Source organism: Salmo salar, chromosome ssa11 (genome assembly GCF_905237065.1).
Source record: "Salmo salar chromosome ssa11, Ssal_v3.1, whole genome shotgun sequence".
Taxonomy (NCBI): domain Eukaryota; kingdom Metazoa; phylum Chordata; class Actinopteri; order Salmoniformes; family Salmonidae; genus Salmo; species Salmo salar.
Window position 1 is genome coordinate 4,605,115 of NC_059452.1, and position 20,334 is coordinate 4,625,448.

The 20,334-nt window shown below is 39.5% G+C and overlaps 1 protein-coding gene across 1 annotated transcript in view; it reads left to right on the plus strand.

Moving 5' to 3' along the window:
• si:ch211-266g18.10 (titin) overlaps positions 1-20,334 on the plus strand; it is a 238,728-nt gene that overhangs the window by 15,605 nt on the left and 202,789 nt on the right. Inside the window, exons 5-12 of the mRNA XM_045688945.1 lie at positions 350-493; positions 622-720; positions 811-930; positions 1,443-1,562; positions 2,643-2,693; positions 2,883-2,909; positions 9,643-9,912; positions 10,066-11,367. Of these exons, the coding sequence (XP_045544901.1) occupies positions 350-493; positions 622-720; positions 811-930; positions 1,443-1,562; positions 2,643-2,693; positions 2,883-2,909; positions 9,643-9,912; positions 10,066-11,367 (2,133 nt within the window). The remainder of the gene's footprint in view (positions 1-349; positions 494-621; positions 721-810; positions 931-1,442; positions 1,563-2,642; positions 2,694-2,882; positions 2,910-9,642; positions 9,913-10,065; positions 11,368-20,334) is intronic.

The window sequence follows — 20,334 nt, forward strand, 5'->3', positions numbered from 1 at the left end:
AAAACACAACTCTTCTGAAAATCTATATTTGATTCCAACATTATATGCCATGTTCAAGCATTCAAAATGCTAATAGAAAAGTTGCACAACCTGATTATAAATAGAATAAAAATGGTAGAAAGAATTTTGTTTAATAGGCTTTGTGATTTTTCTGTAGATCCACCTACGACACATAATCTACACGTTCTACGTCTATGTCAAGTGCTGTGCAATATTAGTAATCTGTGCCCCCCCCCCCACTGTATTAATTTAAAACACCAAAATACACATAACTTCTGCAACTATTTAGATATTACTACATTGGACTAGTAAATTAATATGGCATGTTTGAAAATGTTTATTTTCTCAGGAAACTTTTACCTGAGCTATGTTGACCCGGTGATTATTGGCAGAGGTGTGTTCAATGTCACCAATAACTCTATATGTGGAGTCGTGGGTTACATACAAGGCACACTCTGTGTTCTATTGGATGCCATACTGGATATCCTGCAGGGTATGTCCACATTTTTATTACACAACATTATTTTCTATAAATATTCTGTTATTTCTTTGTTGGTATGGATAAAAAGTAAATTTCCTTAATACATGTGATGAGCTCTCCATATTTTCTTCTATGCTCAGCCCTTCTCCATGCAGTGAGCATCAATGCAGTAGACATAGTGCATGTTATCACTGACTGTACAAGTTCTACTGGAACCTACATATGGGACCTGCTGCCAGGTATACACTTCTGTAGAGCAATTTACTGCAAAATAGTTCAAATCAATGCATGGATTATCAGACTTTTCAGTTCATCTCTCCTATGAACAGGTATCCCTCAAGAAGTAAACGTCGATCCCATACTGGTTCTCAGAAGAATGTTTGGGATTGTCATTGAGCAGAAGAACATGCTTGTGGACTATGTCTCCAACTTGCTAATAGGCGATCAAGGTACTTATAAATAGCAACAAGCTTAGCAAGTAGCTTGTATTAGAGCACATGTCAAACTCATTTCACGGAAATGTCTGCGGGTTTTCGCTCCACCCTTGTACTTCATTGATGAATTAAGGTCACTCATTAGTAAGGAACTCCCCTCACCTGGTTGTCTAGGTCTTAATTGAAAGGAAAAACCAAAACCCTGCAGACACTCGGCCCTCCGTGGAATGAGTTTGACACCCCTGTATTAGTGGGTATTTTCAGGGAACAGTAATAATAATGTATGAATTTGCTTATTCAATTGCTATGAAGCTGTGTTACTGTATGTCATGTCCTGGAAATTACCATTGAACAAGCCTTGCCTCTAGCCATTCTTGGTTCAGGGTGTGTCTGGGAACACAAGACTACCACTGAACTTAATATTAGGACGAATAATTTTTTTCTTCTCAAAAATCCAGTTCTTTCATTCCAATTCTTCTTTTCATATCATAATGGAACACCAGCTAATGGTATTTTTGTATCTTTAGGGGTCCTTCCTGAGATGGACTTTGACCCTATGAAAGTGGTCACAGATGCAGTGCTTGAGATTGCAGATGGGAAAAACATGTTCATGGATTATCTGTCCAACATGCTTATGGATGATAAAGGTATACCTGTTTATGTGTGACCATCATATGCATTCTATGACATAGGAACAATAATAGGACATAGATAATGTGACATATGACATACAGTCAGGTCCAACATTATTGGATGGGGCGGCAGCATAGCCTAGTGGTTAGAGCGTTGGACTAGTAACCAAAAGGTTGCATGATCAAATCCCTGAGCCAACAAGGTACACATCTGTTGTTCTGCCCCTGAACAAGGCAGTTAAACCACTGTTCCTAGGCTGTCATTGAAAATAAGAATTTGTTCTTAACTGACTTGCCTAGTTAAATAAAGGTAAAAAAAAAATGGCACCATTGACAAAGATTGCTCAGTATTTGTATTATTTATCAAGGGTGCCAATCATTTTGGACCTGACATCAATAATGTACCATCTCATTAATGATACTGTTCTGGCTATACACTGAGTGTACAAAACATTAGGAACTCTTTCCATGACATAGACTGATCAGGTGAAATCAGATGAAGCTATGATCCCTTACTGATGTCACCTGTTAAATGCACTTCAATCAGTGTTGATGAAGGGGAGGAGACAATTTAAAGAAGGATTTTTAATCCTTGAGACATTTGAGACATGGATCGTGTATGTGTGCCATTCAGAGGGTGATTGGGCAAGACAAAAGATTTAAGTGCCTTTGAACGGTATATGGCAGTATGTGCCAGGCGCACTGGTTTGAGTGTGTCAAGAACTGCAATGCTGGGTTTTCACACTCAACAGTTTCCCGTGTGTGTCAAGAATGGTCCACCACCCAAAGGACATCCAGCCAACTTGGCACAACTGTGGGAAGCATTGGAGTCAACATGGGCCAGCATCCCTGTGGAATGCTTTCGACACCTTGTAGAGTCCATGCCCTGGCGAATTTAGGCTGTTCTGATGGTAAAGCTGTTCCTAATGTTTTGTACACTCAGTGTATTTCCCAACACTGCTCAAATAACTCAAATGTATGCAAATTTCTTGACATAAGCACATGATTTTCCCATATGAAATTAGGAATAACACGTACATGTACAGTATGTTTCAAGACATTGACTCCCACATGTCTGTTTTCTTTTGGGTGTAGATGAACCTAGTACTATACCAGCATCTGTGATGCATGTGATAAGGAAGAAAGGTTGGTTTTTGTTTATTTCTCAGTTAGTTAATAATTACCAAACTCTCTTAGAATTTGTTGAGGTTGATTTTTAAGAAAACGCTCACGATACTGTAGATTTACTATTAGGTTGTTTGATGAAATCTCTTCCCTTTCATTTCATCAATAGATTTTTAATCAAATCAATGTTTTTCCTACTTCCAATCCTAGGACAGTTTTTGCCACCCCTGGAAAAAGGTACGTAACAATCGTTCGTACACCAATTGTCACCGCTACCAAAGGATGATGTTAATACAGTAACAAATGTAGAGTTTCATCAATTGTCAACTCATTTGATCCGGCTGTGGAATTCTGCTTTCATGTGGTGTGATGTTGTTTGATGACTTTAAATGTTTTTGTTTTGTTTGTTGGGTAAATCTAGTTTTATTATATGTTATAAGGGGCGACTGAGGTTGTCACATAATATTTTTGAATGTGATCAGTTACAAGATTTTCCTCATTACAAAATGATCTACAGAATATTTTTGGTTTGTATCATCCATGCCAATAGTTGAGACAATTTGAAAATCTCGGTTTCCCGTGTTAAAATCAGCCAATCTCATTCAGTGTGCAAAGGTGTGGCTACCTGTACTAATCATTGTTGCCTTGCAAAATGGATGTGTATTTGTAACATTCTGACACTTGCTTGGTTTCCACCCAATTGGCGACAGATTTTCATGTCCATACACGAGAATTCACATAAGAAAAAAATCAGTGCGTGATGTAGTGCACACAAAATTTTCAACTATACCATTTTCAACTATACCGATAGTTTCTTCACAAACATGTTTGCGTTGAATAGCAAATGTTCCTACTCTTGTCTTGGCACATGCACTCTAGCCAACAGTAGGCTGTGCAGGTATAGTCTGCATGATGAGATTATTATGGATAAGAGCGAGAATGTTAGTATTTGTCAAACAGCAGTCAAGCATCGAGCATCATGTCACCAGAATAAGACCCTCGATATTTATTGGAAGGGCGCATCAACATCACAGTGCACATTCACCACCCTGTGAAGTTCATCATAACTAGTTTCATCTGTAGCCTAATAAACTGTATGGTTTCCCGATTCGTTATGGGAGGAGGACCACACCATATCATCGCGTTACTCCAACGTTACTCTGATACGATGGTTATTATATCAATATTTGCGCATAAAGGCGTTTTGTGGTGGTTAATTTCTTTACTATCAAATGAGGAGAGACAAAGTTATCACACAAATCAGAGTTATACTTAAACTAAATCTTTAATAGTGAGAGCTTTGCAATAGCAATGGCTTGTCAACGAATCACCACCGTCTCTGATGATCCGTTGAGAGCGGCGACACAAAGGCTACTGAGATCTTTTATAGCAAAGATACAACCCTTTCAACCTACATGACGAACAACAGATATATAGAATGGGTCACAAGGTTAAGATTTATATGAACGTTTTCATTGTATAGACCAGTGTCTGGCCCTTCGACTCCAAACTGGAACCATCTCTCTCTGGTATCATATAGAACAGAAACATTAACTCATGCTCTAGTATGCTCTTTAGGTTTTATCACCCAAAGACATCGTAAATCATCCTCAGTAGAACAAACACACACAATAGCTATAAGAATACTCTATTATGTCGAATAAAACAACCATTTGATGCAATAAAAGTATTATAACATAATTTGCAATTTTGCCACCATAGTTTAAGTCACCATTTCTCGCATAATTAATTTTATAGACACCTAAAAATGTCCTGTTTCCATCATAGCTGTCGTGATTCTTTTTTTTTAGACAGTATGACTTGGATCGAAATGTGGTTACTGAGTTGTAATAATGCTCTGACAATGGAGCTGGCTGTGAAACACTTCAGCATTAACTATTATTTAAGGGAAGTAGGTTGCAGCGTGAACCTTTTTTTCACTATTTCATAATCTAATTTTGCACAGTGCCTTCAGAAATTATTTCACACCCCTTGACTTACTCCACTTTTTGTTTTGTTACAGCCTGAATTAAAAATGTGTTTTCTTCTCACCCATCTCAAATCAAATCAAATTGTATTTGTCACATGCGCCGAATACAACAGGTTACAACCTGTGAAATGCTTACTTACTTACTTACAAAACGCTTACTTGCTTACTTAACCAACAATGCAGTTCAAGAAACAGTTAAGAAAATATTTACTAAATAAACTAAAGTTAAAAAAAAGTAACACAAGAAAAATACATAACCTTAACGAGGCTATATACGGGGGTACCAGTACAGGGGGGGGGGGTCAATGTAAAAAATGGTGGCCATTTGATTAATTGTTCAGCAGTCTTATGGCTTGGTGGTAGAAGCTGTTAATGATCCTTTTGGTCCTAGACTTGGTGCACTGGTACCGCTTGCCATGCGGTAGCAGAGAGAATAATCTATGACTAGGGTGACTGGAGTCTTTGACAATTTTTTGGGGCCTTCCTCTGACACAACCTAGTTTATAGGTCCTGGATGGCAGGAAGCTTGGTCCCAGTGATCTACTGGGCCATACGCACTACTCTCTGTAGCGCCATACGGTCAGATCCCGAACAGTTGCATCTACACACAATACCCCATAATGACAAAGTGAAAACATGTTTTTCTTCATTTAAAAAAATATAATCAAATCGTATTAGTCACATGCACCGAATACAACAGGTACTTACAGTGAAAAGCTTACTTACCTAACCAACAATACAGTTTGAAAGAAATACGGATAAGAATAAGAAATAAAAGTAACAAGTAATTAAAGAGCAACAGTAAAATAACAATAGTGAGACTATATACAGGGGGTTACCAGTACAGAGTCAATGTGCGGGGTCACCAGTTAGTTGAGATAGTATGTACATGCAGGTAGATTTAGTAAAGTGACTATGCATAGATAATAACAACAGAGAGTAGCAGCAGTGTAAAGGGGGGGGGGGGGGAGCAATGCAAATAGTCTGGGTAGTCATTTGATTAGAAGTTTAGGAGTATTATGGCTTGGGGGTAGAAGCTGTTTAGAAGCCTCATGGACCTAGACTTGGCACTCCAGTACTGCTTGCCGTGCGGTAGCAGAGAGAATAATCTATGACTAGGGTGACTGGATGTCTTTGACAATTTCTAGGGCCTTCCTCTGACACTGCCTGGTATAGAGGTCCTGGATGGCATGACGCTTGGCCCCATTGATGTACTGGACCATTCACACTACCCTCTGTAGTGCCTTGTGGTCAGAGGCCGAGCAGTTGCCATACCAGGCAGTGATGAAACCAGTCAGGATGTTCTCGATGGTGCAGCTGTAGAACCTTTTGAGGATCTGCGGACCCATGCCAAATCTTTTCAGTCTCCTGAGGGGGAATAGGTTTTGTCGTGCCCTCTTCACAACTGTCTTGGTGTGCTTGGACCATGTTAGTTTGTTGGTGATGTGGACACCAAGGAACTTGAAGCTCTCAACCTGCTTCACTGCAGCCCAGTCGATGAGAATGGGGACGTGCTCGGTCCTCTTTTTCCTGTAGTCCACAATCATCTCCTTTGTCTTGATCACATTGAGGGAGAGGTTGTTGTCCTGGCACCACACGGCGAGGTCTCTGACCTCCTCCCTATAGGCTGTCTCATCATTGTCAGTGATCAGGCCTACCACTGTTGTGTCCTCGGAAAACTTAATGATGGTGTTGGAGTTGTGCCTGGCCGTGCAGTCATGAGTGAACAGGGAGCACAGGAAGGGACTGAGCATGCAGCTGTGAGGGGCCCCTGTGTTGAGGATCAGTGTAGCGGATGTGTTGTTACCTACCCTTACCACTTGGGGGCGGCCTGCCAGGAAGTCCAGGATCCAGTTGCAGAGGGAGGGGTTTAGTCCCAGGGTCCTTAGCTTATTGATGAGCTTTGAGGGCATTATGGTGTTGAACGCTGAGCTGTAGGCAATGAATAGCATTCTCACGTAGGTGTTCCTTTTATCCAGGTGGGAAAGGGCAGTGTGGAGTGCAATAGAGATTGAATCATCTGGGGATCTTTTGGGGCGGTATGCAAATTGGAGTGGGTCTAGGGTTTCTGGGATAATGGTATTGATGTGACCCATGACCAGCCTTTCAAAGCACTTCATGGCTACAGACATGAGTGCGACGGGTCGGTAGTCATTTAGGCAGGTTACCTTAGTGTTCTTGGGCACAGGCACTATGGTGATCTGCTTAAAACATGTTGGTATTACAGACTCGGACAGGGAGAGGTTGAAAATGTCAGTGAAGACACTTGCCAGTTGCTCAGCACATGTTCGCAGTACATGTCCTGATAATCCGTCTGGCCCTGCGGCCTTGTGAATGTTGAGCTGTTTAAAGGTCTTACTCACATCGGCTGCGGAGAGCGTGATCACACAGTCTTCTGGAACAGCTGGTGCTCTCATGCATGTTTCAGTGTTATTTGCCTTGAAGCAAGCATAGACGTAGTTTAGCTCGTCTGGTCAGCTCGTGTCACTGGGCCGCTCTCAGCTGTGCTTCCCTTTGTAGTCTAATGTTTGCAAGCCCTGCCACATCCGTCCAGTGTCAGAGCCGGTGTAGTACGATTCATAGCAAATGTATTGAAAATGAAATACAGAAATAACTCATTGACATTAGTATTCACACACCTTTGCTATGACACTCCAAATTGAGCTGAGGTGCATCCATTTTCTTTTGATATTTTTTTTAGATGTTACTACAACTTGATTTGAGTACACCTGTGGCCAATTCAATTGTTTGGACATTATTTTATTTTTTTTGAAATTTTTTAACCTTTATTTAACTAGGCAAGTCATTTAAGAACAAATTCTTATTTTCAATGACGGCCTAGGAAGTGGGTTAATGCCTTGTTCAGGGGCAGAATGACAGATTTTTACCTTGTCAGCTCGGAGATTCGATCTTGCAACCTTAGAAAGAAACACACCTGTCTATATAATTTCCCACAGTTGACAGTGCATGTCAGAGCAGAAACTATACCATCAAGCCCAAGGAACTGTCCGATGATCTCTGAGATATAATTATATCTGGGGAAGGGTTTAAAACATTTCTAGAGTTTTGAACATTTCCAAAAGCACAGTGGTCTCCATCATTGGGAAATTGAAAAAATATGGAACTACCCAGGCTCTGCCTAGAGCTGGCCGTCTGACCAAACTGAGCAACCGGGGCAAGAAGGACCTTGGTCAGGAAGGTGACCAAGAACCCAATGACCAAGAACCCAACTAGAGAGTTCCTAGACTGAGATGGGAGAACCTGCCAGAAGGACAACGGTCTCTACAGCACCTCACCAATCTGGGCTTTATAGGAGAGTGGGCAGACGGAAGCCACTTCTGAGAAAAAGGCACATGACAGCACGGCTGGACTTTGCGAAAAGATACTTGAGAGAGCATAAGGCAAAAGATTCTGTGGTCTGCTGAGACAAAAATTGACCTCTTTGGCTTGAACGCAAAGTGTTATGTCTGGAGAAAACCAGGAACAGCTCATCACCTGTCTAACACCATCCCTACCCTGAAGCATCATGCTATGGGGATGCTTTTCAGCAGCAGAGACTGAGAAACTGGTAATTATAGAGGGCATAATGAATGGAGCCAAATAAAAGCAAATTCTTGATGAGAACCTACTTCAGAGTGCAAACAACCTTAGACTGGTGTGAAGGTATACGTTCCAACAGGACAATTACCCCAAGCATACAGCCAAAGCAATGCTGGAATGGCTTCAGACCAAGAATATGAAAGTTCTTGGGTGGCCCAGCCAAAACACAGAGTTGAATCCCATTGAAAATCAGTGGGAAGACTTGAAGAATATTGTTCACCGCCACCCCCATCTAACTTAACAGAGCTTAAGGAAATCCCCAATTCCAGATGTGTAAAGCTGATACAGACATACCCAAGACGACTCAAAGCTGTAATCGCTGCCAAATGTGGTTCTGCAAAGTATTGACTCAGGGGTGTGAATACTTATGTAAATTAGCTATTTCTGTGTTTCATTTTCGATAAATGTGCGAACATTTCTAAAAACATTTGTCATGGGGTGTTGTGTGTAGATGGGTGAGATTTTTATTTTGAATTCAGGTTGTAACACAACAAAATGTGGAATAAGTCACAGGGTATGAATAATTTAAGTTAATGTATGTAGACTACTAATGACACAATAATTATGTTTAATGGGAAAATGTTAATATTTCATGCTCATCATATTAGGCCTTTATTAATGATTCAATAAATGTCTGAACTAAAATGCCATTGTGGTTTTGGAATTGGTGATTGACTGCATTTTATTTCCCCATTCTAATTGTAAATACACACACTGACAGTTCCTTCGTTGTAACAGTTTGTGTTTCTGTTGTCATGTGTTCATTCATCCTTATTTGTGTTCATATTGTTCCCCTATCAATTATTTGATTTACTGAAGTTTGTAAAGCATGAGGTGTCTCTGAAATGGAAATCTATTGTTTTAGGAGATGCATTCTCTTCTTCCATGTTGTCTTGCATTGTTTCTGCGTTATCTGTTTGATTGACTGACCACTGACTAAATGTTGCAATTCAAGTGTTCACTACTGGTTAAAGTAAATAGATGTAGTCTACATTCCACCAAGGAAAAAGATAAACGGTTGGCATCGTATTTCAATAGGGATTATTTCATGGGTGACTGCTTAGAGATTTTATGTCTGGAACAGTTTTCATCTAAGCAACATATGATAGACAGTCAACCCAACGCTTTAGATAAAAATGTGTCAAGTGCATATAATTGCAGGGTAGATAAAACATGAAATCAGTCAATCAGAGTGCAGCATGTGGTGTATCTTGTATGAATATGACGAATGTTGGAATGTGTTGCCATTTAATTTCCATAACTCTGTCAATGTCTTAATGTTTGCATGTTTGCATCTGCACCAACTCACCTCTGACGAATGCTAATGAAATGTTGAGATGGTAAAGTCAATAATAAAGACAAAGTGGCTTGGTGACACAGTTGCAGAATTGATAGGCACTACAAAGGACGGTGACCCTACACCTGAAATAAGCATCACTCCAGTTGTGGCGGAGAAGGATGATGATGTCAAAGAGGCTGAAGAAGAGCAAGGAGACAATGACAGTACAGATGACAGTTCAGAGGGGGTGAAGAAATACACCACCCCAAAAAATGTGTGGATCCAAAAACAGATGCTTAGAGTCATGGGATCTAAGGCCCACCTAAGAGCTGGAGAGGTACTTCCTAAGGATATGGATGAAGACCAACAAGGTATTTGGAAATATTTCATATCATTAGCTACGATGTCCAAAATGTGATTTTTCTTTATGATAGGATAGTCATCATATCAAAGTAAATTGCTATTAAAGATAATTAAAGATAGGGAAAATACGTTAATTTGTTGCCATTACATCACTGATGTAGATTGTGATGTTGAAGAGCTTGACCATGAACAAACAATGGATGATGAAGAAATCATGGATGTTAGCAAGGATGGGGGGAAAGAAGAGGAGGTGAAAGAGGAGAAGGATCATCACTTAGAGTTAGATGAGGAGGAGGAGGGTGATACCCATGAGGTTGACGTCAAAGATCAAGGTGTTGAAGATGAAGGCATTTACAATGAAAACAGTTCAGAGGGGGCCATGACATACACCACCAAAATAAATGTGCAGATCCAAAAAACGATGCTTAGAAAAGTGGAATCTAGAGCCAATATTGAAGTTGGTGATGAACATCATGAATATGACGGAGAGGAGGAGGCAGAGGAAGACATTGATGATGAGTATAAACATGATGATCACAGTGACATTGACACTAAAGATCAAGTCGTTGTTGATGATGATCATGAAGAAGATGAAGCTGATGAGGACAATCATGATACAGATTACCTTGATGTCAAAGATCAAGAGGTTGAACATGGAGAAGACATTGACGATGAGGACAGTTCAGAGAGGACCAAGACATACGCTACCAAAATAAATGTTTGGATCCAAAAACAGATGGTCAGAAAAGTGGGATCTCGGGCCAATATTGAAGTTGGTGATGAACATTATGAAGACGATGGAGAGGAGGAAGAGGAGGAGGCAGAGGAAGACATTGATGAGAATAAACATGATGATCACAGTGACCTTGACATTAAAGATCAAGTCGTTGGGGATGATGATCATGAAGAAGATGAAGCTGATGAGGACAATCATTACACAGATTACCTTGATGTCAAAGATCAAGAGGTTGAAGATGGAGAAGACATTGACGATGAGGACAGTTCAGAGGGGACCAAGACATTCGCCACCAAAAGAAATGTGCTGATCCAAAAACAGATGGTCAGAAAAGTGGGATCTAGGGCCAATATTGAAGTTGGTGATGAACATCATGAAGATGATGGAGAGGAGGAGGAAGAGGAGGAGGCAGAGGAAGACATTGATGATGAGAATAAAAATGATGATCACAGTGACCTTGACATTAAAGATCAAGTTGTTAGTGAAGGTGATCAAGAAGAATATGAAGCTGATAAGGACAATCATGATACAGATGACCTTGATGTCAAAGATCAAGAGGTTGGAAATGGAGAAGATATTGACGATGAGGACAGTTCAGCGGGGGCCAAGACATACACCACCAAAATAAATGTGCGGATCCAAAAACAGACAGTTAGAAAAGTGGGATCTAGGGCCCATCTAAGAGCTGGAGAGGTACTTCCTGAGGATATGGATAAAGACCAACAAGGTATTTGGAAATATTTAAAATATAATATTATTAAGTCCAATGTACAAAATCTGATTTTAATTTATGATCATAAAACATATCAAAGTAGGGAAAAGTGGGGTAAATTGATTGTAATGGTAAGTTGAGTCACCCCTTGTTTCTAGGAAACCATACACACAATATATAATTTGTCCAAATATTTAGGGAGTCTATGAAGGAAGAAACCACATGGAAGAAGTGGTAAGCAAGTTAGGTCCAAAACATTGGTTTTCACCAAGTCAAATCAATGTATTGTGTTAGTCATGATGCTTTTATCTAAACCAAAGTAGAGAATTTTAAGATTGTTCTACACATCAGTTAGAGTCTTTATAGCCTTCAATATGAGGTCTTAAATTTAGCATGAAAGTGCATCCTTGTACCTGTGTGGGCTAATATAGTCAAAATGTTTGCCTATTGGTAAGTTGAGCCAATGGCCATGTGGTAAGTTGAGCCAATGGCAAGTTGAGAAAAATGAAGTATTATTGCTGAAATATAAGGTAACACCAGGGCCTGGCCAATGTTGAAGGTGTTTTCAAAAAAGTACAAAGTGTTCGTTAGGTGTTAAGCTTGTGTTAAAATATGCTTAAAATTATATATACACAATGGGTCAAAAGTTTTAGAACATCTACTCCTTCAAGGGTTATTCTTTATTTTTACTATTTTCTACATTGTAGAGTGATAGTGAAGACATCAAAACTATGAAATAACGCATATGGAATCATGTAGTAACCAAAAAAGTGTTAAACAAATCAAAATATATTTTACATTTCAGATTCTTCAAATAGCCATCTTTTGCCTTGATGAATGCTTTGCACACTCTTTGCATTCCCTTCTAAATTCTATCAACAGCCAGTGAAATATCAGGGTGGAAAATTCAAAACAACAAAATCTCATAATTCAAATTTCTCAAACATACAACTATTTTATGCCATTTTAAATATACACTTCTCCTTAATCCAACCACATTGTCCGACTTCCAAAAGACTTTACGGCGAAAGCATAAAGTTAGATTATGTTAGGACAGAGCGTCTAAACAAGAAAAACCACACAGCCATTTTCCAAGCAGGAGAGGCATCACAAAAACCAGAAATACAGCTACAATTAAGCACTAACCTTTGACGATCTTCATCAGATTACACTCCTAGGACTCAATGTTACACAATACATGTATGTTTTGTTTGATAAAGTTCATATTTATATAAAAAAACATTTTACATTGGCTCGTGATGTTCAGAAAATATTTTGCCTCCAAAACTTCGGGTGAATGAGCACAACAATTTACAAAAATACTCATCATAAACGTTGATAAAGTATTAAACTGTAAAATTATTCTAGATAAACATCTCCTTAACCTTTTACATCTAGACGTTCCGCTAGCGGAACACCTGCTCCAATATCCAATGATAGGCGTGGCGCGAATTACAAATTCCTCAAAAATACAAAAACTTCAATTTTTCAAACATATGACTATTTCACAGCATTTTAAAGACAAGACTCTCTTTTATCTAACCACACTGTCCGATTTCAAAAAGGCTTTACAGCGAAAGCAAAACATTAGATTATGTCAGCAGAGTACCCAGCCAGAAATAATCAGACACCCATTTTTCAAGCTAGCATATAATGTCACAAAAACCCAGAAGACAGCTAAATGCAGCACTAACCTTTGATGATCTTCATCAAATGACAACCCTAGGACATTATGTTATACAATACATGCATGTTTTGTTCAATCAAGTTCATATTTATATCAAAAAACAGCTTTTTACATTAGCATGTGACGTTCAGAACTAGCATACCCCCCGCAAACTTCCGGGGAATTTACTAACAATTTACAAAATTACTCACGATAAACGTTCACAAAAAGCATAACAATTATTTTAAGAATTATAGATACAGAACTCCTCAATGCACTCGATATGTCCGATTTTAAAATAGCTTTTTGGTGAAAGCACATTTTGCAATATTCTAAGTACATAGCCCAGCCATCAAGGGCTAGCTATTTAGACACCCGGCAAGTTTAGCACTCACCAAAATCAGATTTACTATAACAAAAATGTTATTACCTTTGTTGTCTTCGCCAGAATGCACTCCCAGGACTGCTACTTCAATAACAAATGTTGGTTTGGTCCCAAATAATCCATTGTTATATCCGAATAGCGGCGTTTTGTTCGTGCGTTCCAGAAACTATCCGAAATGGTAAATCAGGGTCGTGCGCATGGCGCAATTCGTGACAAAAAAATTCTAAATATTCCATTACCGTACTTCGAAGCATGTCAACCGCTGTTTAAAATCAATTTTTATGCAATTTATCTCGTAAAAAAGCGATAATATTCCGACCGGGAATCTCCTTTTCGGCAAACTGAGGAAAAATCACAAAGACGGGGGCGGCCAGGGCACGCGCCTAAGCCCACAGTCCCTTGATCGGCCACTTGAGAAAGGCGATAATGTGTTTCAGCCTGGGGCTGGGATGACGACATTCAGGTTTTTCCCGGGCTCTGAACGCCCATGGAAGACGTAGGAAGTGTCACGTTAGAGCAGAGATCCTTTGTAAAAGATAGAGATGGCAAAGAAGTTCAAGAAATGGTCAGACAGGCCACTTCCTGTAAAGGAATCTCTCAGGTTTTGACCTGCCATTTGAGTTCTGTTATACTCACAGACACCATTCAAACAGTTTTAGAAACTTTGGAGTGTTTTCTATCCAAAGCCAATAATTATATGCATATTCTAGTTACTGGGCAGGAGTAGTAACCAGATTAAATCGGGTACGTTTTTTATCCAGCCGTGAAAATACTGCCCCCTAGCCATAACAGGTTAATGCAACCGCTGTGACAGAGTTAAAAAAAGCTTCACCGGGAAAGCACACTTTGCAATAATCTGAATACAGCGCTCAGAAAACCAAACCAGCAATACAGATACCCACCATTTTGGAGTCATCTAAAATCATAAATAGCATTATAAATATTCACGTACCTTTGATGATCTTCATCAGAATGCACTCTCAGGAATCCCAGGTCCACAATAAATGTTGTTTTGTTCGGTAAAGTCCATAATTTATGTCCAAATACCTCCTTTTTGGGTAGCGCATTCAGTACTTCAAATGTAGGAAAATTTCACGACGAAAAGTCAAAAAAAGTTATATTTATGTTCGTAGAAACATGTCAAACGTAGTATAGCATCAATCTTTAGGGCCTTTTTAAACATAAAACTTCAATAATATTCCAACCGGACGATTCCAATGTCTTGAAACATTTTATGGAAAACAGCTACGTCATCATGTGAATGCACGCCACTGAAATCATGTCATTTTCTGAGTCACCAACTTCCTGGCCTTCTTGTTCGCTCTCTGTTCACTGCAAAAGCCTGAAACAAGGTTCTAAAGACTGTTGACATCTAGTGGAAGCCTTCGGAAATGCAAAATGAACCCTAAGTCACTGTGTGTTAGATAGGCAATGACTTGAAAAGACTACAAGCATCAGATTTCCCACTTCCTGGTTGGATTTGTCTCAGGTTTTTGCCTGCCATATGAGTTCTGTTATACTCACAGACATCATTCAAACAGTTTTAGAATCTTCAGAGTGTTTTCTATCCAAATCTACTACTAATATGCATATCCTACGTCCTGGGCCCGAGTAGCAGGCAGTTTAATTTGGGTACATTTTTCATCCGGCCGTGAAAATACTGCCCCCTATCCCTAAGTTAAGAAGGAAAGACATTCTACAAATTAACTTTTAAGAAGGCACACCTGTTAAGTGAATTGCATTCCAGGTGACTACCTCATGAAGCTGGTTGAGAGAATGCCAAGAGTGTGCAAAGCTGTCATCAAGGCAAAGGGTGGCTATTTGAAGAATCTCAAATGTTTCACACTTTTTTTCCTTATTCCATATGTGTTATTTCATAGTTTTGATGTTTTCACTATTATTCTACCATGTAGAAAATATATTTAAAAAAAGAAAAACCCTTGAATGAGTAGGTGTTCTGAAACCTTTGACCGGTAGTGTATATATCAAAAAAGTGATTGCGTTGAATTCTGTTCGGAAATAAAGATAGACCTAATTTTAAAAAGTAGTGGTAATATTTTATTCAGTCCAGGCGGCTCAACTTACCCTGTCCCATAGCCGGAGTAAGTTGTGCCAAGAAGCCACTTTTGTTGGACGGGCTATGTTTTCAAAACTGCTAATTTCGAGGGACACACAATATCCTGAAATACACTGAGTATACCAAACATTAGGAACACCTTTCTAATATTGAGTTGCGCCCCCGCCGCCATTTTTGCCCTCTGAACTGCCTCAATTCATTAGGACATGGACTCTACAAGGTGTCGAAAGCATTCCACAGGGATGCTGTCCCATGTTGACTCCAAAGCTTCCCACAGTTGTGTCAAGTTGGCTGGATATCCTTTGGGTGGTGGACTATTTTTGAAACACACAGGAAACTGTTCAGTCTGAAGGAAAAAAAAAAATCTCACCTGAATAGCCTAGTTTCACTGCCAAAATTACAACTAAACCATTTAGTGTTCAGCGAAATAACAACACAATGTCAAATACAGGTAGCCTAGTCAAATAATTAACATCCAATCACATTAACCGTTAACTAATTAACTCTCTCGTGATAATTCTACTAACGGTCTGCATGTAGCAAAACGTAGCTGCTGCTCATTCCGTTTGCTCGAAAATGGATAAATGGTAAAAAAAAGTAAGGCCTGCATCCATAGAGACACATACCAGCTCTACTGGAAGTACTGATACTACCAGCAGTACTACACCTGTTGACTACACAAGTTTTTCTGCTTCCATGAGCACATCCAATGCTAGCATCAGTAATTCTACATTTGTTTTTAGCCCAGCTAGCATGGACACTGACAGTTGTGAATCCGATGCAGCCAAAGAGCTACTGTCCCCTTACCCAGGAAAGTGCCGAACAACAGACAGGGACGTTGGACCATCGAAGAGGCACAAATATTATGAGAACTACATTGATTTCTTGTTCACTTATAGTGGGAGTAGTGCCTTTTCCTTCAAGTACTAAGACATGTAAAAAGCAACAGATACCATTAATAAGAAGGGGCTAGAAGCGTCTTATATGGTGAGCTACCGAGTGGATAGGACAGGCAAGCCCCATACTATTGTGGAGGACTTAATTATTCCTGCTGCTGCGGATATGGTTGGGACAATGCTGGGGGAAAAGACCCAAAAAACTATACAGACAATGCCTTCAACAAACAACACTGTTTCACGACGCATCAGTGACATGGCAGGAGATATTTTGAAACAATTACTGCTTCGCATACAAGCCAGTGAATTCTATGCGTTACAGCTGGATGAGTCAACAGATGTGGCGGGCCTGGCACAGCTCCTGGTATATGAAGACATCCACTTCTGCAAACATTTAAAGTACTGGACAGCTTTGTGACATCAAATGGACTTTGGTGGTCAAGATGTGTCAGTATCTGTACTGATGGCGCAAAAGCCATGACAGAGAGGCATAGTGGAGTGGTATATGCATGCAAGCAGTTGCTCCCAACACCACTTGGGTACACTGCAGCATCCACCAAGAGGCTCTTGCTGCAAAGGGAATGCCTGACATCTTGAAATACGTTTTGGATACTACAGTAAAAATGGTTAACCTCTATGGGCTAGGTGGGACGCTTGCTGTCCGATTTCAAAAAGGCTTTACAACGAAAGCAAAACATTAGATTATGTCAGCAGAGTACCCAGCCAGAAATAATCAGACACCCATTTTTCAAGCTAGCATATAATGTCACAAAAACCAAAACCACAGCTAAATGTAGCACTAACCTTTGATGATCTTCATCAGATGACACTCCTATGACATTATGTTATACAATACATGCATGTTTTGTTCAATCAAGTTCATATTTATATCAAAAAACAGCTTTTTACATTAGCATGTGATGTTCAGAACTAGCATACCCACCGAAACTCCGGTGAATTTACTAAATTACTCACGATAAACGTTCACAAAAAGCATAACAATTATTTTAAGAATTATAGATACAGAACTCCTTTATGCAATCGCTATGTCCGATTTTAAAATAGCTTTTCGGTGAAAGCACATTTTGCAATATTCTGAGTAGATAGCCCGGCCATTATGGCTAGCTATTTTGACACCCACCAAGTTTGGCACTCACCAAACTCAGATTTACTATAAGAAAAATTGGATTACCTTTGCTGTTCTTCGTCAGAATGCACTCCCAGGACTTCTACTTCAACAACAAATGTTGTTTTGGTTCCAAATAATCCATAGTTATATCCAAATAGATGCGTTTGTTCTTGCGTTCAAGACACTATCCGAAGGGTGACGCGCCGGCGCATATCGTTAGAAAAAAATTCCAATTATTCCATTACCGTACTTCGAAGCATGTCAAACGCTGTTTAAAATCAATTTTTATGCGATTTTTCTCATAAATAGCAATAATATTCCAACCGAGCGACGTTGTTTTCGTTCAAAGACTGAAAATGTAACATGGACTCTTCACGTGCATACGCGCTGCCGTTTCATTGTTCTCAGATCGACCACTATCCAAATGCGCTACTGTTTTTCAGCCAGGGACTGCAGAGTCATCATTCCCCATTCTGGCACCTTCTGAGAGCCTATGGGAGCCTTAGAAAATGTCACGTTACAGCAGAGATCCTCTATTTTCCATAAAGAGGCTATAGAAGGCCAAGAAATGGTCAGAGAGGGCACACCTGTATGCAATCTTCTCAGGTTTTGGCCTGCCATATGAGTTATGTTATACTCACAGACACCATTCAAACAGTTTTAGAAACTTTAGGGTGTTTTCTATCCAAATCAAACAATTATATGCATATTCTAGTTTCTGGGCAGGAGTAATAACCAGATTAAATCGGGTACGTTTTTTATCCGGCCGTGAAAATACTGCCCCCTATCCTAAACAGGATAAGGGCAGCGATCATGTAAAGCTTTTACAACATACAGAAGTGTGCTGGTTATCAAGGGGCAAAGTATTGAGACGTTTTTTTTTAATAGAGACGAGCTTAAAGTTTTCTTTACTGACCATCATTTTTACTTGTCTGACCGCTTGCATGATGATGAGTTACTCACCCCTGGCCTATCTGGCTGATGTTTTTTCTCCCCTGAATGATCTGAATCTAGGATTACAGGTACTCTCTGCAACTATATTCAGTATGCGGGACAAAATTGAGGCTATGATTAAGAAGTTGGAGCTCTTCTCTGTCTGCATTAACAAGGACAACACAGAGGTCTTTCCATCATTGTATGATTTTTGACAATGTCAAATGTAATGTAGCGAAGCACCTGAGTGAGCTGGGTGCACAATTAAGCATGTACTTTCCCGAAACGGAAAACACAAACAACTGGATTTGTTATCCCTTTCATGCCCTGCCTCCAGTCCACTTACCGATATCTGAACAAGAGAGCCTCAACAAAATTCCAACAAGCGGTTCTGTGAAAATTGAATTTAATCAGAAGCCACTGCTATATTTCTGTATAGGGCTGTGCTCAGACTATCCTGCCTTGGCAAATCGCGCTGTTAATTCTTACTACTACAGATCCCGTCACCGGGACTGAGTTCGATAATAGCAAGTGAAAAAATCAGAGCGCCAGATTCAAAACCACAAATCGAATCATTTCAATTTCTCAAACGTAGGACTATTTTACACCATTTTATCGATACACTTCTGAATCGAACCACGTTGTCCGATTTCAAAAAGGCTTCACAGCGAAAGCAAAACATTAGATTATGTTAGGAGAGTACATAGACACAAATAACCACACAGCCATTTTCCAATCAAGCATATATGTCACAGAAACCCAAAACACAGCTAAATGATGCACTAACCTTTGATGGTCTACATCAGATGACACTCCTAGGACATCAGATGACACTCCTAGGACATCATGTTACACAATACATGCATGTATGTTTTGTTCGATAAAGTTCATATTTATATCTAAAAACAGCATTTTTATTGGCGCCTGACGTTCAGAAAATATTTTCCCTCGGTGAATCAGCACTACAATTTACACAAATACTCGTCATAACGTTGTTAAAATATTAAACTGTCATTCAAAGAATTATAACTGAACATCTCCTTTATGCAACCGCATTGACAGTTTTCAAAATAACTTTACTGGGAAAGCACACTTTGCAATAATCTGAGTACTGCGCTCAGAAAAATACACTACGCAATACAGATAGCCGCCATTTTGGAGTCATCTCAAATCATAAATAGCATTATAAATATTAACTTACCTTTGATGATCTTCATCAGAAGGCACTTCCAGGAATCCCAGGTCCACAACAAATGTTGTTTTGTTCGATAAACTCCATATTTTATGTCCAAATAACTCCATGTTGTTCGCCCGTTCTGTTCAGCTACTCCAAATCTAGGAAGCGCACGGAAAATTTCACGACGAAAAGTCAAAAGAAATTATATTTATGTTCGTTCAAACATGTCAAACATTGTAAAACATCAATCTTTAGGGCCTTTAGAACGTGACAATTCAGTAATATTCCAACCGGACGAAACCAGTGTCTTGAAAAACTTTTTGGAACAGAGCTACCTCTCACGTGAACGCGTGCCAATAAACTGATGGGTCATCAACTTCCCAGCCTTCTTGTTCGGTCTCTGTTCATCATAGACGCCTCAAACAACTTTTTAAAGACTGTTGACATCTAGTGGAAGCCTTAGGAAGTACATAATGATTACTTAGTCAGTGTGTGTTCGATAGGCAATGACTTGAAATGAGTCCACCCATCAGATTTCCACTTCCTGGTAGGATTTTTCATCAGGTTTTTGCCTGCCATATGAGTTCTGTTATACTCACAGACATCATTCAAACAGTTTTAGTCTATCCAAATCTACTAATAATATACATATCCTAGCTTCTGAGTTTGAGTAGGAGGCAGTTTAATATGGGCACGTATTTCATCCGAAAGTGAAAATA